Source organism: Malurus melanocephalus, unplaced genomic scaffold, assembly GCF_030028575.1.
Source record: "Malurus melanocephalus ecotype Western Australia unplaced genomic scaffold, MMel_1.1 scaffold_17, whole genome shotgun sequence".
Taxonomy (NCBI): Eukaryota; Metazoa; Chordata; class Aves; order Passeriformes; family Maluridae; genus Malurus; species Malurus melanocephalus.
The window spans coordinates 2411748-2433083 of record NW_026623249.1 but is presented as its reverse complement, the minus strand read 5'-3'; the positions used below and the strand labels follow the sequence as shown (position 1 = coordinate 2433083).

The 21336-nt window shown below is 54.0% G+C and overlaps 2 protein-coding genes across 7 annotated transcripts in view; both read right to left on the bottom strand.

Annotated features, from left to right (window-relative positions):
- Window positions 1-857: 857 nt before the first annotated feature.
- LOC130587176 (histone H5) lies at window positions 858-2690 on the bottom strand. Its single transcript, XM_057388144.1, has one exon. It carries the CDS (start codon window positions 1632-1634, stop codon window positions 1056-1058), a length of 579 nt encoding a protein of 192 aa, XP_057244127.1. The 5' UTR covers window positions 1635-2690; the 3' UTR covers window positions 858-1055.
- A 3431-nt stretch (window positions 2691-6121) lies between these two features.
- TRIOBP (TRIO and F-actin binding protein) overlaps window positions 6122-21336 on the bottom strand; it is a 20019-nt gene continuing 4804 nt past the window's right edge. The window contains exons 1-14 of one of the 6 annotated variants that reach the window (XM_057388075.1): window positions 18384-18419; window positions 17546-17602; window positions 17122-17190; window positions 16614-16703; window positions 15656-15765; window positions 14674-15229; window positions 13963-14073; window positions 11817-11964; window positions 11227-11338; window positions 10607-10766; window positions 10172-10285; window positions 9780-9866; window positions 8761-8918; window positions 7216-8056 (exon numbers count right to left, since the gene is read on the bottom strand). In XM_057388075.1, the coding sequence (XP_057244058.1) occupies window positions 8763-8918; window positions 9780-9866; window positions 10172-10285; window positions 10607-10766; window positions 11227-11338; window positions 11817-11964; window positions 13963-14073; window positions 14674-15229; window positions 15656-15765; window positions 16614-16703; window positions 17122-17190; window positions 17546-17602; window positions 18384-18404 (1791 nt within the window). In that variant the 5' untranslated portion in view covers window positions 18405-18419 and the 3' untranslated portion in view covers window positions 7216-8056; window positions 8761-8762. Of the gene's footprint in view, window positions 7103-7197; window positions 8057-8760; window positions 8919-9779; window positions 9867-10171; window positions 10286-10606; window positions 10767-11226; window positions 11339-11816; window positions 11965-13962; window positions 14074-14673; window positions 15230-15655; window positions 15766-16613; window positions 16704-17121; window positions 17191-17545; window positions 17603-18383; window positions 18420-21205; window positions 21291-21336 lie in introns of those variants that run through there. The other 5 variants (XM_057388084.1, XM_057388053.1, XM_057388061.1 and 2 more) reach the window with 5 other exon arrangements.

Sequence of the window (21336 nt, the reverse complement as noted above, 5' to 3'; positions counted from 1 at the left end):
GAGCCCCTGGGATTTTGGAGCTGCTGGCCCAGGAGCTGGGGATCCTGATGATTAAGAAGTTTTTATGTCTCTAGCCAARAGGGATTAGGCAGCCCTGGCTGCCCTGCTGAGCAGTGAGGCCAGTCCGCAGGCTCTCTGCCAGCCCTGGCTGTCAGTGTCACCCAGCCCAGCCCAGGGAGGGGCTCTGGCAGGATCCTGGAGTCGTGCCAGCCCCCACTGGGCACAAAGCCAGAGCCCCCGGGTCACAGCAGGGCTGAGCSCAGTAGTCCTGCCTCACCCTGCCCTGGCTGCCCACCGCCTCAGGATGTTCCTCCATAGGGAGCAAAGGTGCTCATGGCTGTGTTTGTTCTTTCTCCCCACAGTGATCCCACTTCATGGGTCCCTTCAACTCCTTGAACGCCAATGTGGACAGACTCTGGCCTTGCTCCTCCCACTCCAGCCCTCGTGTCTCCTGCCACCCAGGAGTCCCTGCCACCACCCAGCTGTGCTGGCGCAGCTCCACAGGCAGGTGGGCAGCCCTGRTTATCTCCAGCACTAGCTGAACCTCACATGCAGCAGCCCAACATTCCTCACCTCATTCCATGGTGGGGATCTGCAGCCGTGGATGAGGGAGCAGGACCCCTTTTCTTCCTCCAGGGAAGGCCAGGGCTATGTTCCACCTTCCCCACCAGTGTCTTTGCCCAACCCCAGYAAGCACACAACCCCCCAGGAGCTGGGGTAGGACCAGGAATTGAAATCCTGTACAACCCAACAGACACACAGTCACCATCACTCCCAATACACAACAAGCAGCCCAGCATTGATAAAACCAACGGACACACACATGCAAGAAATTTCTGAGACATCAAAATAAAAACACAGACCAGTAATGCTTTAAAATTGGAACTCTCCATACCAAAGATGTTCCCTTTTTTCTTTCATCAACTGCCTTGTTTTAGCTATTTCCATTCAGGACTAGATAAATTCTTTATAAAATGCAATAGAAAGGAGTAAAAATAAAGGCAATAGCTATTTACAGAACCAACAGGGAGAGTACCAAAACACCTCTAGAYTTCTCACTTCTTCTTAGGAGATTTCCGGGCACTGGACTTGGCTCTGGATTTTGACCGCTTTGCCTTCTTGGGTTTGGATGCTTTCAGGGATTTGGCCTTAACAGTCTTTGGCTTCTTGGCTTTCTTCGGGCTCCTTGACTTCTTCCTGGCCTTCCTGGCGGCAGATTTGGGCTTCTTGGTTGGAGACCTGGCTTTCCTGGACTTAGCCCGTTTCCGGGGCGAAGTGGACCTCCTGGCCGCCTTCTTCCTCTTTGTGGCTGGAGACCTCTTCGCCTTGCTGGCCTTGGCTAGGCGGAAAGAGCCAGAGGCACCAACTCCTTTGGTCTGCTTGAGGACTCCGGTGGCCAGCAGGCGCCGGATGGCCAGCCTGATCTGGACGTCGGCATTCGGGCCCACCTTGTAGTGGCTCTTCACGTACTTCTGGATGGACTGCCGGGATGAGCCGCCGCGGGTCTTGTCAGCCCGGATGGCTGCCGTGATCATGTCCGAGTAGGCTGGGTGGGCTGCCGGACGCCGCGCTGACCGGGGCCGCTTGGGCTTGGTGGCCGGAGCCGGTGGCAGTGGGATCGGGCTGTCGCTCATGGCGAGTGCTTCGTCCCTCGATGCCCCGCGATGCTCTCACGGCCGAAAGTGTGGCTCGCCCGCCCCTGGGCGGGGAGAGGCTGGGAAGGGAGCGGTGGCTGGGTGAAGCCGCAGCAGAGCCAGTGCCGCTCTGCCGCCGGTGCCCCCGCTGGTGCCTCTGTGGCCGCACCCGCCGCGAGYTCCCTTTAAAGCCGCGGTGCGGACCGCGGGGAGGACTGCCCCGGGCGCGCCACCCGTGTCCCGCGGGTCCCCTGCCACGCCCTGACCCGACCCGCCGGGAGGGACAGGGAGGGACAGTCCGGGGGACACTGTGGAATAAATAAGAGTATTTGGGGGAACACATGGTGGGGACAAGGAGGGACACTGGTGGGATCAGTGTGGGATATTGAAGAGCAAGGACTTGGAGGGGACATTTAGGGGGTCAACCTAGGTACAAGGTGCACTTGGAAGAATATTTTGTGGGGACAAGGAAGGACACTGAAGGGGACATTGGGGACACTGGTGAGACAGGGACAGGCATGTCAGGGATCCTCAGAGCAACATCAAGAGATGCAGAGGGAGGACAAAGGGGGTTAGGGAGAGACATTTAGGGGGGACACAAAGAGACATACTGCAAAAATATTCAGGGGACAAGGAAAGGGGGCAAGAAGGGACACTAAAGAAGACACTGGGGATGGTGCCAAGGAGAAAAGGATGAGCACTGAGCACAWATCAGCTCAGCAGCAATACCCCATGGCCAAGTGCCTCTACTCCCTCTTCTGCCCCTTTGCTCTCCATCAGGTGYTTTAGGAACACCAGCTCAGCCCTGCGTGTGAATGGTGAGGGGTCACAAATAACAAGCTGTCCCCTTGTTTTGGGAGACACACACAACTCTTGGTGAGGGGACATGGTGGCAATCAGCCATCCTTTCCCCGCTGGGTGTCGGCTGTTCCTGGGAGATTAAATATAGCTGCTATCATCATCTTGCCTGTAGGATTTAGATGATGTTTTCCCCTTATTTCTTAAAAACACGCGGGTGCAGCCACCTGGTGCCCACCAACACACCATGCAGCACTCAGAGGAGAACCAAACCTCAAAATGCTTCAGCATGGCATTAAAACACACAGTGAACCCCTCTTGATACGCTCTGTGTGCCCTGGATGTCCAGAGCCATGAAAACCACCAGCCAAGGACACATGGGAATACACATAAAAAAATCAACATAGATACATAAATACAAATATAAATTCAGAAAYTGAAATAATAGAAATAGTAGAAATTGAGATAATGGAAATTAGAACCATAAAATSATAGGATTGTTTGGGTTGGAAGGGACATTAAAGATCATCCAGTTCCAACTCCCCTGCCATAGGCAGGGACAMCTTCCACTAGACCAACTTGCTCAAAGCCCCATCAAACCTGTCTTTAAAACACTTTTCAGGGATGAGGCGTCCACAACTTCTCTGGGCAACCTGTTCCAGTGCCTCACCACACTCACAATTTTTTCCTACTATATTATCTAAACTTGCCCTTTTTCTGTTTAGAGCCATTCCCCCTTGTCCTAYCACTACATTTAAATATAAATTGAAATCTTTGATACCCGCTCCTGCATGATGTGAGGACCTGGCTGGAGAGGAGGCACTGATGCTTTCCCACAGATGGAAGGGCTACCAAGTGCATCTCCTTGTGCCTTCCTCCCTGATGGAGTTTCTTCATGTGCTCCATTCCATTTGGGGAGTGGGAAAGGTTCTCAGCACCTGCAAACCTYTTGATTTTATTAGGAGCAAATCGCTCTTAACTGTGGAGTGGAATAACCACCGTCCCACCCTCCCAGGGTTTGCTTTTGTTTAAGACCTAATAAATACATGGCTTTCCATCCCAAATGGAGGGCATGGGCAGGGAGCTCTGGTGGCCCCTGTACAACACTTTGACCCACCGAAGGACCTCTCATTTTTCCTAGCTGGGAATAAACTGCTGGYGCTGGCTGCCTGCACGTAGGCAAGCCAGGCACACAGATAAGGCACCATCTGCTTTTATTTACATCCAAGTTTTTAACCGTCATGAGCAACTCGCCCATACACCAGGCTCTAAGGGGAGATGAGGAGCTTCAGGAATTGGCCCTCGGGACTGGCACAGTGCCATGGGCTCCAGCCCTAAAGCCCAGGCAGCCATTATCAATCCAGTGCAGGGATGGGGAGGCAAAGGCGGTGGGGGGAAAGGCGGCAGGGAGGGACGCTGCAAATGCTTTTACCTAACTTTAGCCACCTTAGGGGTCTAATCTCAACCATTCACCTGGGCACCTCCTGCAGCTGATCCAGGCTGCTCAGCCTCCTCCGGCGGGTGCCGCTGCTCACAAACAAACACGCTCTCCCTTATGCATGGAGGTTCTGGCCCTTTCATACAGACAAGATCCCTAATTTTTAGCCAGTCAAACTAAGGGGAAGATCCTGTAGCCCCAAGCAAATCACTGGTAGGAAGGCACAGGAGGTCACAGCTCATCAGGCTGCTGTTGGCTTTGCACATGGGGGTAACCTGGTCAAGGCAAACCCCCAAGCACCCCATGTGATATACCAATGCACCCCTTGAACCCTGCACTGTTTTGACAATGCACCTTTAACATGAACTGGTCAGGATTGAGAGGATGAGAGGATTTTCTAGCCCCTGGCAGGATCTCAGGGCTAGAGGTGGAATTCACATGCTGCCAAGCCCTGCTATCGCTGGGAAGTAGGTCCAGCACTTCTGGCACTCCATTGCAGGCAGCACAGCACAGGGGTCTCATCCAGAAGGAAGAGTTATTTCCATAGGCCACATGTGCCACCATGGGTTCACGCCTGTTTTTGGCCATGGGAACCTGCCACCATGCCCAGGATGAGGTGAGCTACCCCCTGCACCTACTTTTCTCCTCAAGAATTGCTACCCAACCACTCAAAACCTCCAGTGCCTTCCCTTTCTGGTATTAGTCGGCAGAGATTGGGAAATCCCACTTCTCTGACAAACTCCAGAAGACAGAGCCTGGCAGAAGAATCCTCTCTGTAATCCTGTTTACCTTCTCCTCCCTCCCTGCACTGAGTTCAACCAGACCCCATGGGAATTCACACATTTCCAGCTGCAGATTTTGTCTTAAATGGTCAAACCATGTCCACTGTGGATGTGCTACGGATCCACCGGGTAACAGCCCCTGCCTTGTAGGGACAGAACAGCTGTTCATCGTCCTTTGAGAGCACCAGGGCAGTTCTGGCAATTAATGTCAGAGAAAATATTTCGTTTTACCCAGTTTCCATTTCAGAGAGACTCAAAATGCCCAGCAGTGGGACTCGTCTCGGTGGTACTCAGATCCAAGCGCTTCTGTGCTTTTTTAACAGCAAAACAGGGAAATGAGCTGATGTTCCAGCTGTGCTCATCAGAGATTCAGCTTTGAGTCCCAGTGTGCAATGCAGTGTGGTCGGCCCAGCATGATGCCACCCAGCCTGGCCACTGCTAGGAGCAGAGCAGGCTTGAAGGACACAAATAAATGGCAAAGGGGCATTGCCTCTGACTGCTGGACCCATTACCACTGTTTCAAAAGATTTACAAGGTGGTTTTTAAGGGCAAGCTCCTTATGTGAGCTGGGATGCTGGCTCCCACGCAACTGTGGCGCTTTACAGATGCAGGGTTTCCCTGTGCTGGAGGCTGTGACATTTCTCACAGCCACAACCCAGCTGTGAACAAGCAGATGGAATATGACCATCACGGTGGGATCTTTTTTGGGCTCTGCCAGCCATCATGCCTGTCATCCATGGGCATTTTGGTCATCTCTCCCAGCCACTCTTCCTCAACGCAGCTCCCCTGCTCCCAGGAGATAAGGATGTGCAGATGACGGGGTAACCTTATCGCCCTGATGCAGACGAGACAGGGTCTGCCTGATAACTGCYGCGCCAATTTTGGAGGTGGCGTCCCCCATCACCCCAGCATGAGGGGATGGTCCTACCCTGCCCGGGGCTGATCTGCAGCCACAGAGCCTGGAGGAGTGGCAGCTCCACCACATGTCAGGGGCACACACATTTCACCTGTGCTTACGCCACACATTTATCAGGCTAAGCAGCCCTCCCCAGAATGGAAAAAAACAACATCCCACCCCAACAAACGAACCCAAACACAAGATACTGAACTCTTCAGGAAAGGGGTGGATGAGCAGGGTGCTGAGCACTGTGCAAACAGCAGTTTGCAGTTCACCTCTTGCTTGCCCTCTGCTTGCCCCAGTTTTGGGAGTTTCCTCCCTCAGGAGTAGGTGCAACTATGCAGACTGTTGTTTGAGTGGTTATTTTTTCTAAAAAACACAGACACMACCCGGCCCCCAACACTCTGCCCTGAACTCTTTTTTTCCCCTCCTTTATTGGCTTCAATAAATCCCTATGGCAAGACCAAGCCCTGCAGGCTGAAAACAGTTGCCCTGAGCTATTCTTTCATCTCATCTTCCTTGCCACCCTAACCCCCTGAATACCAAATAGTCACCCCATTCCAAGCTTGATGGCAACAGCCATGTCCTGCTGGAAGGCAGAGGGAAAAGCCTGGACCTTGAGCAGCACAGAGAAAAAATGGTTTCTAGCCCAGAGGCAGGAAGCCAAGAACCATYAAGAGCAAGTCCTGGTGCTTGACAGGCATAGTGGGGAGCTGAGCTCATTGCTTGGACTCTTGCACCATCCATTGGGTTGCCCAAGAGCTTCGTGCACGTGACTAAAATCTGCAACCCAACTTTACCAGAATTTGTGACTAACAAAGTGGTTGCCTTACTTAAGGAGAGTAGTCCCTGCAGCCCCTCCCAAGGGAAAGGCAGACCTGCATCCTCCTGCCCCAGGGGATGCCAATACCATGTCAACGTGAACACTTGCTGAGCAAAAGAGTGCCACCCTAACTCCCCTCATTCTGGCTGCCACCACATTCTTACACTCTGCTTCCCTCCCCAGGTCTCAGTACTCCAGGCTCCAAGYCAACACATCTGTCACCTCCATCCAAGGATCCTCCTTGACCCCTGTGTCTTCTCTTCAGACGCTGCCTCCAGCCCCAGAAGGTGCCCACAATTAGGTCTCTTCCATAATCGCCAGCACCCTCTCTGTAGAACAATAGCTCCTGTTTACATTGGGATGGGGCTGAACGAGAAGTAGTCACCCCCAGGTCCTCCATCCTGACAAAAAAAAGCAATATGCTTCACAAAGAAAAACAGTAGGAGGAAAGTGTTTGATATCCCTCTCATCCCAAGATCTCTGTATACTGTTTACTTTGACAGTAATTTGCAGAGCCATGTGTCCTTGCAATATTGGATTTAATAATGCAGCCCAGGCTCAGTTCTTCCTCCATGAGAATCAGGGTCAACAAGGAATTTTGGGAGCAGTGTGGTGAAGGAGATTATTTTCCCCCTCAAACTCAAAGGTGGAGCAAACTTCTGGATAACAGCACTGCAAGTCTCTCATTCTCTGGCCAGGGGCACTCCTGCTGCTTTCCCTCACCAAATCCTGAAGAAAGGAAGCAACTGGTCAGTATACCCCAAAACCCTGAAAAATCACACACACACACACACCCCCACACCCCCCCCCACACACACACACACACACACACCCTCACCACTGATTAGGGCCACAGGGTAAGCCTTTCTCTCAAGGAACACATTTTTCTCAGCGAAAGGGGGAGATTTTATTAAGTTAAAAGTTGAAGGGCACAGTGGAGCAGCAGCAGCTGCTGCCTTGGGGAGGTTGGCTCGAGTGGGTGCAATAGCAGCCTCACAGCTCCTGTTCCCCAGAAAGGAGAAGCCCCGTGGCTCTGGGCTCCTGCCAACTCTGGTTCTTGCAGGAGCCAAAAGGGCAGTCACGGAGAGAGCTCGATCATGCAGATTCTTGCCAAGGTGTCCTCTTTCAAACATCTCAGGCAAGCACATCCATGGCAGATTGCCCCAGCAGCTCCCTCCTATGGCTTGCATATCTTCTCCACAGATCCCTGGGGGTGGCATGGGGAGGAGGAGTGTGGTCCTTGCTGTACATCCCAGGGGGACCATGGAGACACTTGGAATAGAGGGAATATGTGCCAAAAGTGGCTTTGTGTGGCCAGAAGAAATGGGGTTAGGAAAGGGGGAAAAAAACAGACTCTCTTTTTCAGGTTAGAAAAATGCTGGTGATGTAGTAAAAGCTTTCCTCCTCTTCCCCTCCTTTCCATGGGGGAAAAATTCCTCTATAAAATATAATTTTCACATATAAAATCCTGAAGAAGGTGCATGTAAGCAGTCGGTCCAAACAACGTGCTCAGGTATGCAGGCAAAAAGGGTTCATCAAAAAAGCTTTGGGAGGGGAGTGAGGAGGCTGGGTGTGTAGGATTCCTCGCCAAGTGATAATGGATAGGGATTCGACCTCCCTTTCCCCACAAGTGAGGAATGGAGCAAATACAAAACAAGAACAGATAGCAAACGTAGAGCAGACCTAGAGAGAGACAAAACCAGAAACGGTTTAGAAAGAGTCCAGTGAGCACAGAAATGTCATCCTTTCAGTTCCCTGGGCAGATGGCTGTCTGGTGCCCTGCTACAGACCCACTCATCTCAGCGCCCATTAGCAAGTGTTGGAGGAGAAGGGTGACCCCAATCCAAGCAAGAAGCAGAAGCACTCTGGACAACAGGATGCCTTTGTTCCTGTCACTCTGATTCTCCCCCCATCTGTGGCAGAGATGCCTGCAGGTGAGTGTGGGARAAGGGCTGGGTCTAGTTGTGGCCGCTTTGATGCAGACCTAAAATTATTGTGCTTCGATAGAGAAACCACTTCAAAGGTGAAGGGAGCAGAATTGTTACCTACAGAGGGAATGTCTAACTACTCKTGCTGTCACCCAAGCACAGGGTGAAGGCCAGCATTTGCCTGGCTCCCACAAGCAGCCTGGTTGAATAGTGATTAGTGCTGACTGCATGAAGAGCAGCACCATCAAAAGTGGGCTAGGGCCCTCGGGAGAACATCAGGGACAACAGGAAGGTCAGGAGAGCAGCCCAAGAGGATGCGAGAAGCAGAGGAGAATGAGTTTAAGCCTGAAGTTTCCAAACTGAGTGGAGCAAGAGAAACTGGCAGCTTCCACGGCCCTGGAGCAGCCAGTCTCAGACACCTGGAGCCGCAGGGGACGTGCCAGCATCCCCAGTGCTCACCGTTACTTGCTGTTGCACAGCGACTCCTTCTCCTGCAGAGCCACCATGGCCAGGCGCAGGTGCTCCTTCAGCTGCTCGATCTCTCGTTCTGAGCGCACCTTAATGTGATTCAGCTCTGCATAGACATCTTGGTACTTCCCTGAGGCAAATCTCTTGTCCTGCCAGGGGAGGGAGATGGGTCAGCATGTTTCRGGGCTGGTGTTAGGGAGGGTGGCAGCAAGGTGAGCCCAGCAGAAGAACCAGCAGGTGAAGAGCAGAGAGCTAGCCATGGGTTTGAAGCCCATCCCAATCTGGGCCATGCAGAAACCATTCAGAAGAGGAGCATGGAGGTATCACTTTGTAAACACTGGGCCAAAGAGAAAGGCAGAGATGCTGGTCCCACAGCAGTAGGGATCTGCAGCATCAGATTGACGAGGTGATGCAGCCTTTATCATGGATTGTGTGCATGTGGGGCAGTCATATGAGAAAAATAAACCCCACCAAGAATGCAGGCCACCRAGAGAACCGAGTGCAGCTGCTTATATGACAAAAACTTATGTGAGTAAGTTATAAACTCCTGAAGCATCACTGAATTCCAAAGCCTCTTTCAGATTCCTCTTTGGCAGGGGCCTTTGAAAATTCCTCTAAAGGAGCTGCTGCCAGTGGAGGGAGCAGCACACCCAGAAACAGTGTCCAAGGAAACACATCCACTAAGAGAGGGGACAACTAGGGGAAGCAGTGTCAGGCAGCCTTCACCCAGATTTCCCACTTGTCATGTCTGTGCTTATGTGTGCATACATCTGGGGAAATCAGCAGCCAAGTCTCYGTAACTCTTCCCGTGTACAAGTTAAGTCTACGCCTCTCCAAACTGTTGGAGCTGCTATGTGCTCTRCAGTCAGCAAGGACAAGCAGCACAGGTGACAAGAGGGTTTGTCTCGAGCATCCCATCAAACCCAGTCAAACCCTACTGATATGCAGCCCTGGTGCTTTCCTCCCTTCCCTCTCCTGCTGCCTTCCCAACGGCTTCAGGAAACACCGACCTTTTGCATCATCTGCAGCTCCTCCCGGAGGCACTGCACCTCCTTCTTTACATACTGGAGCTCATTCTCCTTCACCCGCAGCAGCACCTGCACCAAAGAAGAGGGAGAGGAGCCAGAGGTGACTCAAGAGCCACCACCTCACAAAGGCCAGCAGGCCCTGGCGCAAGTGCAGCGGCAGGAAAGGAAGGAAGGGTCAGAAGGGCYGGGACAGGAAAGGGCGCAAGCAGCCTGAGAGAGCGGCGGAGGGGAGGCTCGCATTCCACTTSCTGCACTGTTCCCATTGCTCCATTCGGCACCCCCCTCCCACTCACTCCAAGCCAAAGCCATCAAGAGGAGAAGAGCCCTGATGGGTGGGGATGACGGCAGCGGGGCAGCAAGGGGGACTCCCGTACCTCCAGCTCACAGGAACTCCGCTCATTGTTGTGCGAAGCACGGTCCCCAGAGCTCCGTGATGAAATAAAGCTCCGCAGCTTCCCGATCTCCTCTGAGAGGCGGGTCTGCAGCTCCTGCAGGCAAAGCCAAACACATCAGAGTAGCCACGCCACGGACCTCTTACTGTCCTGACCGTTCCATCTTCATCCAGCCCTTCTCCAGCTTAGATGMCCTGTCCACAGGCAATGGCAGCATCTACATCCAGCAGAATAAACTTGCCATGTTTAATGCCACAGTTGAGACAGCCTCTGTCTCTTAATCTTTTTCTTTCTGATGATAAAATTTCAGAAGGGAAGAAATATGAACAAATAGGGGAATTTTAACAGAGGGGCTGTGTTGTGTGAGGGAGGAATACGCTCCACAGTCTCTGCTGGGAGGGAAAGCCYTTCTCTTGCCTGATTTTTCCGGAGGAGGTCCTTCCCCTCTCGCTGACAGTGCTCCAGTATCTGCTCCCGCTCTTCTGCCTTCTGGGTGAGCTCCCCAATTTCCAGGCACTTTTGGGAATACTGCTCAGAAAGCACCTGCAGTTCCCTCTTCAGCGACTCCACGTCCAACCTGCCAAAGAGGCGCYGGCTCATCGCTGCCCCAAAACCCCTGCCACTGGCATCACCTCCCCCTGCCATGGCCAGTCTCTGCCCACATCAGCCATTGGCACAAAACAATGCTCCCTGTGAATCAGAGCTTCAGTTCCCACATTCCTGCACAAGTGTGGTGCTTCTTGGAGCTTCAAGCCATGCAGAAGAAATGGAGGAGCTTTCCATGAAGAAAATAGAGGGGAAATAGCAATAGATAAGAGGGAGGTGCTACAGGCAAAAGAGCCAAGCAGGGGACAAACCTCCCTGCCCTACAGCTCCAGCAGCCCTGGCAGCCACTGCTGGGCACTCACCACTCCTCAGGAGCAAGCTGGGGAGGTGGCAGGAGGGACAACTCAGAGCTAGAGCTGCAGATGGGGTGTGGTGACACTGGCACAAGGTGGCATCATGGGACAAAGGGAGTGAGAGAGGTGCTTTCTTACTGGTGCTGCTTCTGGAGGGCTTCTGGGAGCGAGCTGCATTGCTGGAAGCTCCGTGTCCTGCCCAGTTCCTTATTCATTTCCTCCCGGTGGGCTTTCTTCAGTGCCTCGATRGCTGCAGAGGAGGACAAGGAGAAAYRGGGATCAGACTGTGACAGCTTCAGGGAAACCACACCAGGGTACTGGCTGAATTCTTGCCACTGCAGGTTCCCAGATCTGTCTTTTGTGCTCCCCCTCCTTTCCCTTCTGACCTCAGGGTATCCCCTACCTTCTCCACATGCCAGGATCACCATGCTGCCAAGGGGACTAACACAGGGCACTGTGTGTGAGCTCTCTACCACTTCTGCATGCCCACAAGAAGGTGCTGGTCCCCTCCCACCCATCCACAGAGGCACAACCCCATTTCCTTCAGTATCTTTACCACCTCCACCAGCACCCCAGCAGTGAGAAGTACCACAGCTTGTGCTCCAAGGAGTGTCAGCCTCACACCAGTACAGTCAGATAACTGGGACAACTGGCTTCTGGCAAGAGACACTGGGGAGAGGCAGGAGAGACCCAGCTGAGCAGGGCCACAGCTTGATGTTTGCTCCTACCTGCTGCCGTGGCCGCCGCTTCCTCTGCCAGGAGCCGCTCCTTCTCCTGCCGCAGCCGCTCCAGCTCCCGCTGGTGGTGCCTCTGGAGCTCCTCCATCACTTGCTGGTGGGATGACTCCATCTCAGCCAGGCTGCGCTCACACGCCTCCTGTTGTGCGGMGGAAAGGAGGTGTGAGAGAGCACGAGGGAAGAAGGAAGGGCTTGGGYCAGGACAGGCACCTGGCTGGGCTCGTGTTTGCCTTTGCAAACCTCACCCAAGCCCAGGGACATTTTGAAAGAAGGGAGRTTTCTTCCCAGGAGGGTCTTTTCCTTCTCAAAGTGAAGTGGCACTTTAATCACTGAACACAACCATTTGACAAGGACACACACCTTGCAACCCCCCTTTGCACTTTACAGAGGAAGAACGTTCCTCTGGCTCTTAAAACCAAAGCAGCAAGATGGGAACATCCCTCTTGGTCCAAGTGCTGGGAATAACATGSCCAACACCACAGTCCTGACCCTACACCGGGCTGCACTGCCTGGCTGGAAGAGATCAACAGTGGGAAGTGCATCTCAGTATCTGCCTTTTAAATGAAGCAGCATCCCCTGGAATCTATGAAAACCGAGCCTCCTCTCTTGAAAAGTGACACCCGGCACTGCCCTGTGGYCTGATGGAGGCTGCCAAAGAGCCCTCCCCACAGCCTAATGAGCAGGGATCTTCCTCACATAGCTCTCCCTCCTCTCTTACGGCTCTGAGACCAAAGGGATTGTCCTTTCTATGCCAAGTGCCAAGGTTAGACCAAAGCAAAGAGGTTCCCACTTCGGTTCTGTGCTGTCACTCCCTCTGCAGATCCTGGGGGCACCTTCCTGAGCCTCTCAGAAAGGACTTGTTCACCAACAAACCATGCCATTATTATTAAAAGCCTGGGCCTCAAAAACATCAGCCGAGAGCTAGGAAGTCATCACATCCCCCAACAGCCCTGTGCCATCTTACTCCTTCCCCACAAAAGTTCACACAAAAGACACTGCAATATGTTAGGTGAATACAAGCCCTTCACAGAACAACCAAAGGAGAGGAAAAGGTGAGGGATCAATTTGGTCATCTATCCACGGACCAGCTGCAACCCTTGGCAGACTGTGAGAGAGCAAATCCTTTGGGGAAYGGCCAAGTTTGGCCTCAGATGTGAAATGCTGGCTTTTTGAGCCAAGTTATTAGGAAGATAAGGAAGTTTCTCCCCACTGCTTTTGCTTTTTTTTGACAATAAAGAGGCCTGTGAGCTGAAAATACTAAATCATGATAACACAGAGACTGGTAAGTATCTGGGCTGGGTACTACAGGGCTTGTGGGTTTCTTTATCTGTGCTAGGTACAGCCAACCCACTGCAATACACTTCTCCAGCCCCAATTTCCTGCCCTGCCAAACCCCTCCACCCCAGTATCTTCCAACACGTAAGGTCCATCCTGAAAACCCCACTGTGTGGTAGAACAGAAGCCTATCCACAGGAACTCCCTGCGGGATGCGACCCTGCTTGCTTTGGATGAGTCCATGAGAGGGGAAAATAAATAAACAGAGAGAAGTGAGAGGCTGAAAATGAGCAGATTCTGCTTTGCTGGCTCTCCCACGTGCTGTCCCAGCAAACGAACGGGCTGCACTGTCAAATTGACCAGGGCTCGGACTGTTCCCAGGGACTGACTGACTGACAGACTGCTTTTAACAAGACACTGAGGAGCCCTGGTTAGCAAGACCCACATGTGGTGAGCAGCAAAACACCAGAGGTTCGGCAGGAAGCTGCTGACCCGCTCCCGAGCTGGGGGACAGTTCACCCCCACAGCCCAGAGCAGCATCCCGCCCATGCGCAAAGCAAGGGGCAGATCCTGCACCTCTCCCCAAATTCTCCTTCTCTCCCTTTATAACTCTGGCCCTTTAAGGTCATGCAACACGCACCAGCCTTGCCTTTCTGCAGAGCCTCCTGCTGCCAGGGACCACATTAAGGAACCAGCAGAATTCCAGTTTCATGTAATTAACATTGATTACAAACAGGGCCAGTTAGGGTCACCATGGCAACCTAATGATTAGCAATGCCTGCTTGGCAATAAGCTGAGTCCCAGCATTTCCCAGACTGGTACTGGGAGTGACCCCCAGCCCYGAGTCCTGCACCCTACTCACCTGTGAGATGTACCCTCGGGGCACATGGGYGTCTCCCTGGGATTTTGCTGCCTCCCTAAGGCTCTCGTTTCTGGCCCAGCAGGACTCCAGCTGTGCCTGCAGTGACTGGATCTGTGCCAGGCAGGAGAGAGAAAGATGCTCAGCCAAGAGTGGAAAAGTGCCATGGCCTGACCAATGTGCCACATCCAAACCCTGGGCTTAGGGATGGGGAGAACAATGCATGGCTAATGGAGACATCTGCTTCCCCGGCAGCCTGCCAAAGCACCAAACTGCCAAAGCCAGCCCCAGCCTGGTAAGTGCTAGCAAGGAAGGGAGSAGACATCCCAGCTTTCAGAGGTGGATCCATGCTGCAGGAAACCACCCCTGCATGGCTCCTTTCAGAGGCTAGCAGGTGAAGTGGTGGCAGGCTTGGGAACAGCCAGAGAAGAAAGGCTGTGAATGTACTCCCAAGGAAATGCAGATTCCACACAAGTAGTGCCACCAGACAAATTATCCTAGACCAAAACATGGTCTGGGGAACCTCTGCAGGTGAGTGAGAGCTGGCCTCCAGCCTTGCATTAACAGACTGCAAAAGCTTCCATGCACTCAWGGAGCCAGAAAGAAGAACATCTCCCTGCACCTCTGCCTTGCCTTTCTGCAGAGCCTCCTGCTGCCAGGGATCCATTAAGAAACCAGCAGAATTCCAGTTTCAGAGAGGAGAGATGCTCTTACCTCCTTTTTCAGGACCTCATTGGAGTCTCCCTGGCCCCCCTTGCTCTGGTTCAGCAGTGTTGTCAAGGGMACCCGCCGCAAGTCCTTCAAGGGCAGGCGTTCCAGCTCCAGCCACTTCTTCTCTATCTCCTGATTCAGACGAATCCGCTGGTCCTCTGAAAGTGGAGCAGCAGGGAGGTCCTGCTCCCCGGCCTTGCGGGAGGAGTCTCCTGCTGGRCCATCGCTGTTTGAGACCCTACCGTCGGGGCTTTCAAACCATTTCCGCCTCTCCTCCGAACGGATGGCCAAATCCCGCTCCAGCTCCTCGTACTTGGGAGTTCGGTCGGAGACCCTCGAGCTCCCTTTCGTCCTCTGCAGGGACCCCTGATTCCCAGGGTCCTGTGGCAAGGGAGACAGCTCCACGTAGTCAAAAGCATGCTGCTGCCCATCTGCCTTCCAGTGACTGCCCTTGGAGCTCCCCTCAGAGCCTGAGCCTGGCCACTGCTGCTCTTCCRTCCGGAGTGAGCCTTTTTGGGGAACGCAGTTATGGAAGTTCTCCTTGTCATAGTCAGAGAGTCTGAAAGCAGAGCAGCAACTAGTAAAGGAGAGGCACCACGTGGGAAAGGAGACCAGCAGAAGCACTGMCAGCTGCCCAAGGCTCAGACCCTCTCTAAGCCCCTCCTTACAGAACCCCACTCTGAGCAGAGGGCCTGTAGCATCCCATCCCTCAGGGAAATGGATTTCTCCACGCAAAGATTCASCCCAGTTCCAGCTATGCTGGTGGAGAAACCCGTCTAAACTGATGTGGTGAGACCAAAAGCAGGTACAAGAAAGGAAGCCATCAGGTTCTCAACCCAGTGGCTGGTGTAACTAAACCACGTTCAGAAGAAGCAAAGGGCAGGACTGATCTGGGAGTGGTAAGATTTCCAGAGGGGCCTTCCCAGCCCCTGTCTGTCAGGGGCAGCAAGGGAGAAGAGGACAAGCAGCACCGTGCAACTCTTACTTGGTGACGTCTGGAGCACTGACTGGGCGCACATTCTTCCTCAGGGCCTCGATCCAGTTGCGCCGGATGCCAGAGGTCATCGCTGACAGGGTGAAGACGGCATCCCTTGTCTGCAATAGGGAGGTGACAGAAGCCTTGTCAGCACCCAGTGGAAGTGCAGCAGCTCCCACTGGCTCCCTGAGACCCACAGACACCAGCATACACAGGCACTGGGCTGTTAGAAGGCCACCCTCTGTCTCAGGCTCTTGGGGACAGGTGGAGGAATGAGAGAGGAGATGTACTGTTTGAGGGGAAGCCTGTTACACATCCTTCATGAGAAGATCTCCAAGCAAAGGCAAAAGAAACCTTGCTGGCACACTGGGCCAAACATGCTTTGGTACAACTCAGCTGTTCAACTGCTAGAGTCAGGAGCCACCACTGCTGCCAGCAGCAGGGYACAGGGAAACCCAGATCATGAAGTGTCCAGCCCTGCACACCCACAGAAATACCATTTCTCATGCTGCCTTAGCAGCCACCTCCTGCTGCTACAGCAAACAGCTGAGGACAGGACTGTACCAGGACTGGAACCAGGATACAGGTTGTCACTCAGAGCATGGTCAGCCAGGTTACATCGAGATCTGCAGCACTCACCACTCCCTCTCTGCAGCTTTGGAAAAGTTGCCTTGGCCAACATGTCAATCAGACACTCCTGGCATTTAGCTTGGCTCATGGACTGCCTCCAGTACAGCCTTCAGCCAACCCTGCAAAGCCTCCTCCTCCTCCTTTCTTCCTTTGCAGGCAAGCAGCTCTGATGTTCCAAAGCAGTGTCACCCACGTGTCAAAAAACAACCTTGGGCCATGATGCTGGCACAAGATTTGTATGAATTGCCTCTCAGCATCTTGGCAGAGGGAGGGTGCACCCAGCCCACCCAGTGTCCCCTGGTGCCACCACTCTGTACACACGCTGCCGGACACTCACGTGTATCTGGAAGCCATAGTTGCGCTGCACTGCGAACTCCGTCACATCCGTGCAGGAACGGAGATCGATTTCGCCGTCAAGGTCATCAGCCTGCAAGCACAGCCACCCACTAGGACATCAGTGCTCAGCCAGCTTTGAAAAATGCCATCTCCGCCTTCACCCCACTCTGGGAGCCAGGCTCGGTCTTTGGGAGCCAGGTTCAGGTCCCCAGCACAGCATGGCCTCCTCTAACCCACAGCAACATGGATGGAGAGTGTCACAGATGCCCAGCCACAGGAGCAGCCCTTCTCCTCATCTCCCACCACTGACAGTACCCCCAGACTTAGCCACCCTGCCTTCATCCTCTTCATCACCCCTTGGCAAAGAGCAGCTTGGCACCTCTGGCACCCTTCAGGAGGACACGCTGCTGTCACCTGTCCCTGGAGCAGCCCTGTCGTGCCAGGGCTGTGCTCCTCTCCGCACTGTCCAGGAAGGAAGAATGGGCTGGCGAAAGGCTGACTGTGCTTACCTCCTCCGCGTTCGAGTCCCGGTAATACCTCAAGCTCGAGTCGGTCAGCACGAACCAATGTTTCTTCCACTGCAGGCGCATCGGGCAGGGGGAGGGAAGGGAAAAGACAGGAGGGAAATGGATAGGCAGTTACCAGGGAAAGCGTAGGAACAGGGAGGGAYGCTCTGCACTATGACCTCTCAGCCTTCTCTTCCCCCTCCTCCACGTCCCTCCCAGATCCCCCTCCTGACCCTCAGCTGGGAGAGAGGCACTGGATTAAACTTTGTGTCTATGCACACAGTGAGGCACCTCCACCGAAGGTTTCCCACTGCCTTTCCCAGCAGGAGAAACATCAGTGAGCAAGGAGGAAGGAAATCAACTGGCTCACTGGGGATCTCTAGCAGCAGGGGAGAGGGGAAGAGGCAGACTCTCATCTCAGGCTTACCTCTCCCTGGTCGTCCAGAATGGACATCCATCCCTTCTTGAAATTGAGAAGATCGGGCTGGAAAGGACAAAACAGAGAATTACTGTCTTGGAGCGACCTACAAAAGGGCTTTCCATGCCAGGGGGTGGAAGGTGAGTCCCCAGTGGCAGAAGAACAGTGGCAATAGCCTTTTAAGAAACTCGTGAGGGCATATGACCCTACGGCAAAGGAGAACTGGGCATAGATCTCAGCAGCAGGCAGTCATTCCTGTAAGAGGAAGCCGGAGATAAGGGAAGAGGTTTAAAGAAAAATAAAGGAAAATATGCAGCTGAGTGGTTTCCACAAGGTGCTTCAGAGGTATTTATTCAGAGAGGGGGAGGCAGGGACAAGGAGAGTGGGCAAAAGGGAGTGCACCACCACCACCAATGGGACTTGCCTCAGAGATGGAGGCAAAGCCACAAAGAACTAGACACGCCTTGTCCCAACCCTTGCTGTTCCTGCCCCAGAGCTATGTCACTCTGGTAACTTCATCAGCAATCATTTACTAAAGACATGAGGAGCTCAGCCCTCATGGAAAACCTACAGGAGGCAAYACAACAGCTGTGAAAACACGTCGCCTTTAAACGACGTACCCCAGGGTAGAGATGAAGTCAGTGCTTGATCCTCTCCCCTCTCCCTCCAAGGTTCAACCTTATCTGAGATTCTGAAGGTTTTTCTCTTACCCAGCTCTTTCTGCTCCCTCCCATTACAGAGCCTGCCCTCTGCCCAGCCACAGCTACAGAAGATAAGGATGAAGAGAATTTCACCTAGATCACCCTGTGCCACAAAGAAGGTTTCCCTCCACTTTCTGCCTCCTAACCTCATGTCGCCGGTGCAGCATCCCAACCAGTTTATCTTCTTCCCAAGGTGGAGCACCAGAGAGCTGACTCAGGGAACCTMTCTCCCTGGCTTTGCCTCAGTCAAACAGGCTTGAGCTGGTCCCTCCTCCCAACCCAGCTGGCTCCCAGGAAATTGCACCATCAAAGAACTCAGTCAAATGTCTCTCTTCCTGGGGATGACAGTTTGCCAACCTGATCCTTCTTCTGCAGCTGAACCAGGCAGGGACAGCGTTGGAGAAGTGACGGTGCCAGAGCTGGACCTCTGGGAGGTCCAGCACCACACTGGCCAGTCCTGTGGAAGCCACCAGCAATCCCCACGTGTCACAACCACCAGCTGAGATGGAGCTGGTGAGGAGGTGGCTCAGCTTCCACATCTCTGGCACAAGTGCAGTGGCCAGCCACAGTTGCCCCACAAGCCCAGCTCCSTGGCTGCACAGCCAGGCAAAACCTTTCCCTGCTTTCATCTTCCTGAGATGCTGCTCGTGGGTTACACCCAAGGTTATGGGGCGGCAAGAGCCGAGTATGTGTCGGCCCACCCTGGCRCTCTAGCTATTGGTTCGAGCAGGATCAAGGAGTCCTGCCAAGGGGAGGGTCACTGCCTGCTACAGCTTTAGGCCTGTCCAGAAGCATCCGGCAGCCCCGAGTTCCCTGGAAAGGGAGGGAAAACAGAGCAAAAGGACATGGGAGGTTCCCAAACCTCTCCTCCTGCTGAGGTGACAGGCACTGTTAGCAGTGGAGGGGGATTTATGCACCCTCACCAACCCAGACATTGTGGCGGCTCCACTGCTGCCCTGAGAAAGCACCCCAAAAATTAATTCTTTCTCCGTGACAGCAGCTCCACCCTTTTTCCCGTTATTCCTTCCAGTCCAGTGACTTAAGCTCCAGCTCTGAATTCAGAATGGCGAGAGGGAAGGAAAGGAGACAAAACATCMAAGTACAACCTCCCCCCTCCCGGGATACACGTGCGCTCAACAGAAGGGAGAGAGATGGGCAGGCTCCATGGTGGCAGAAAAACAATATAGGGAGAGAAAGACAGAAAGGAATCCTGGCTGGGGCTGTTGTACAGATCAGTTGGGTCTCATCTTATTGAGGATTTACAGTCCCAAAGCATTAGGTGCCAAAACAATTAATAATAATGGGATGCATGCCGCTGGGAAAATTGCCACAATGTCCTGCCAGAACTGCTGCCCCCAATGCAGTGCTGCGGCCAGAAAATCTCCCTGCAGGACTTCTCCCGGGCAGGCAAACAGGGTTTCTGCCTTCYCTGCCAGCCCTAGACACAGAGCTGCAGCTCTATAGAATAGTCTTTGAACTATTCTTGTGATAGAAGGGTCAGTACCATAAGTTGAGGCCTCAGCTGATAAACAATGTGCTTAAAGACACTTTTCTTCCCTTCCCCACAACCAAATCCAGTTTCTTCACCCAGCATAAAAATCTCAGGATACTGTCAGAGAAGAGCACGGGGTTCAAATAGAACCCCTCATCCAGAGGAAATGGCCCAGCAGCAGGAGGAGGAAACATCCAGGAAAGCTGAGCTGCTGGGAGAGATCCGGGTGCCGGAGATGCAATGATGTGGCAGGATGCACCCCCGGCAAAATGCATGGCCCTGCGGCTTGGGGCTGCAGATGGCCTGGGAGGTGGCAGCAGTGATTTTGCCCAGTTGCATCCATGCCCATCAGAGTTTTATGTTCAGCCCCACAGCTGGCCAGGAAGAGTCACTGGASGGGGTCTCAGGCAGCTGGGGACTTATGTGACATCTGGAAAGACCGGCTTGCAATAGCAGGTTRAGGAGCAGCAGCTGCCTGCTCTGGTTGAAGAAGGACTACAGGGAAGGTGATAACAGTCTGTAAGTATCTGAAGAATGTAAACATCAAAGAAGGAAAAGGGACAGGGTGGGAGCAAAGGAATGAATCGAGGGTGGTACTGAGGCACCAGGATGGAGAAGTGGAGAAGAGGCTGTGGAAGGCTGAGAAAGTTCAGTGTCTGAGCAGAATGGTCAGGTGTGTCCTTTCATCACCAGCGTCTGTCATCACTGTGCCTCCTGCTCTTCCCAAAAGCTCCTCAGGACTGCAGATCCTGGGGCACTGCTTCCCGTCGCCTCCGGGAGATGGTGCAAGGGGCACTCAAGCCGCCCGGAAAGCACAGYGTCTCCTCTCTAAAAAGGGAACCCGCTTCACAAGGCGTGGGCCCCAGTCCAAAACACAAAGCAAAACCGCTCCAGTTCACTTTGGTGAAAGCAAAATCACTCCCAGCCTGGAGCGCACATGCCGCTCCCGAATCCACACGTGCAGTAAGAAGAGCCAGCGGGCGACTGGCTCTCCCTTCCCCACCGCTCCCGTGCGAAACGCCGGCGGGCGCAGCGCAGCCTGTCACCTCCATTGCCCCGGCAGCCGCCTGTGCCAGGGAAAGCTCGCCCCAGGGGTGCGATGCTCTCTGCCCCAAACCGCATCTGTTTCCCACAGGGAGCAGGAGCTCACCACACCCAGAGGGACAGGAATTTCGCATCCGACTGCGGTCATGGATGCGGTGAGCTGGCCTGGCCTCAGCCCGGTCCACGCTCACGCTTATCTGGGTGGGGTGGTGCCCATCGGGGCCGAAGCGGCCACGGAGATCCCTGGGGGAACCCTGGCGGWGATACCGAAGGAAGCCAAGGCAGAWCTGCCACAGATTCGAGACGTGGGGCAGAGTCCCCCGGAGAGCGACGGCTCCAGAGCCCCTCGGAGCGGAGCGATCCCCGGAGGCGGCGGCTGACAGCCAGGGTCCCCCGCCCCCTCCCAGCCCCGAACCCCAAGTCCCGACTCACCGTCATGGCGGGRGCGCCCCCGCCGGCGGGGCCGGAGCCGGAGCCGGGGCCGGGGTCGCGGCGGGGCCGGGCGCTGGCAGCCAGGGCGGCGGGGCGGCTTCAGCGCCCGGGAGGCTTCCGCGGCCCCACCA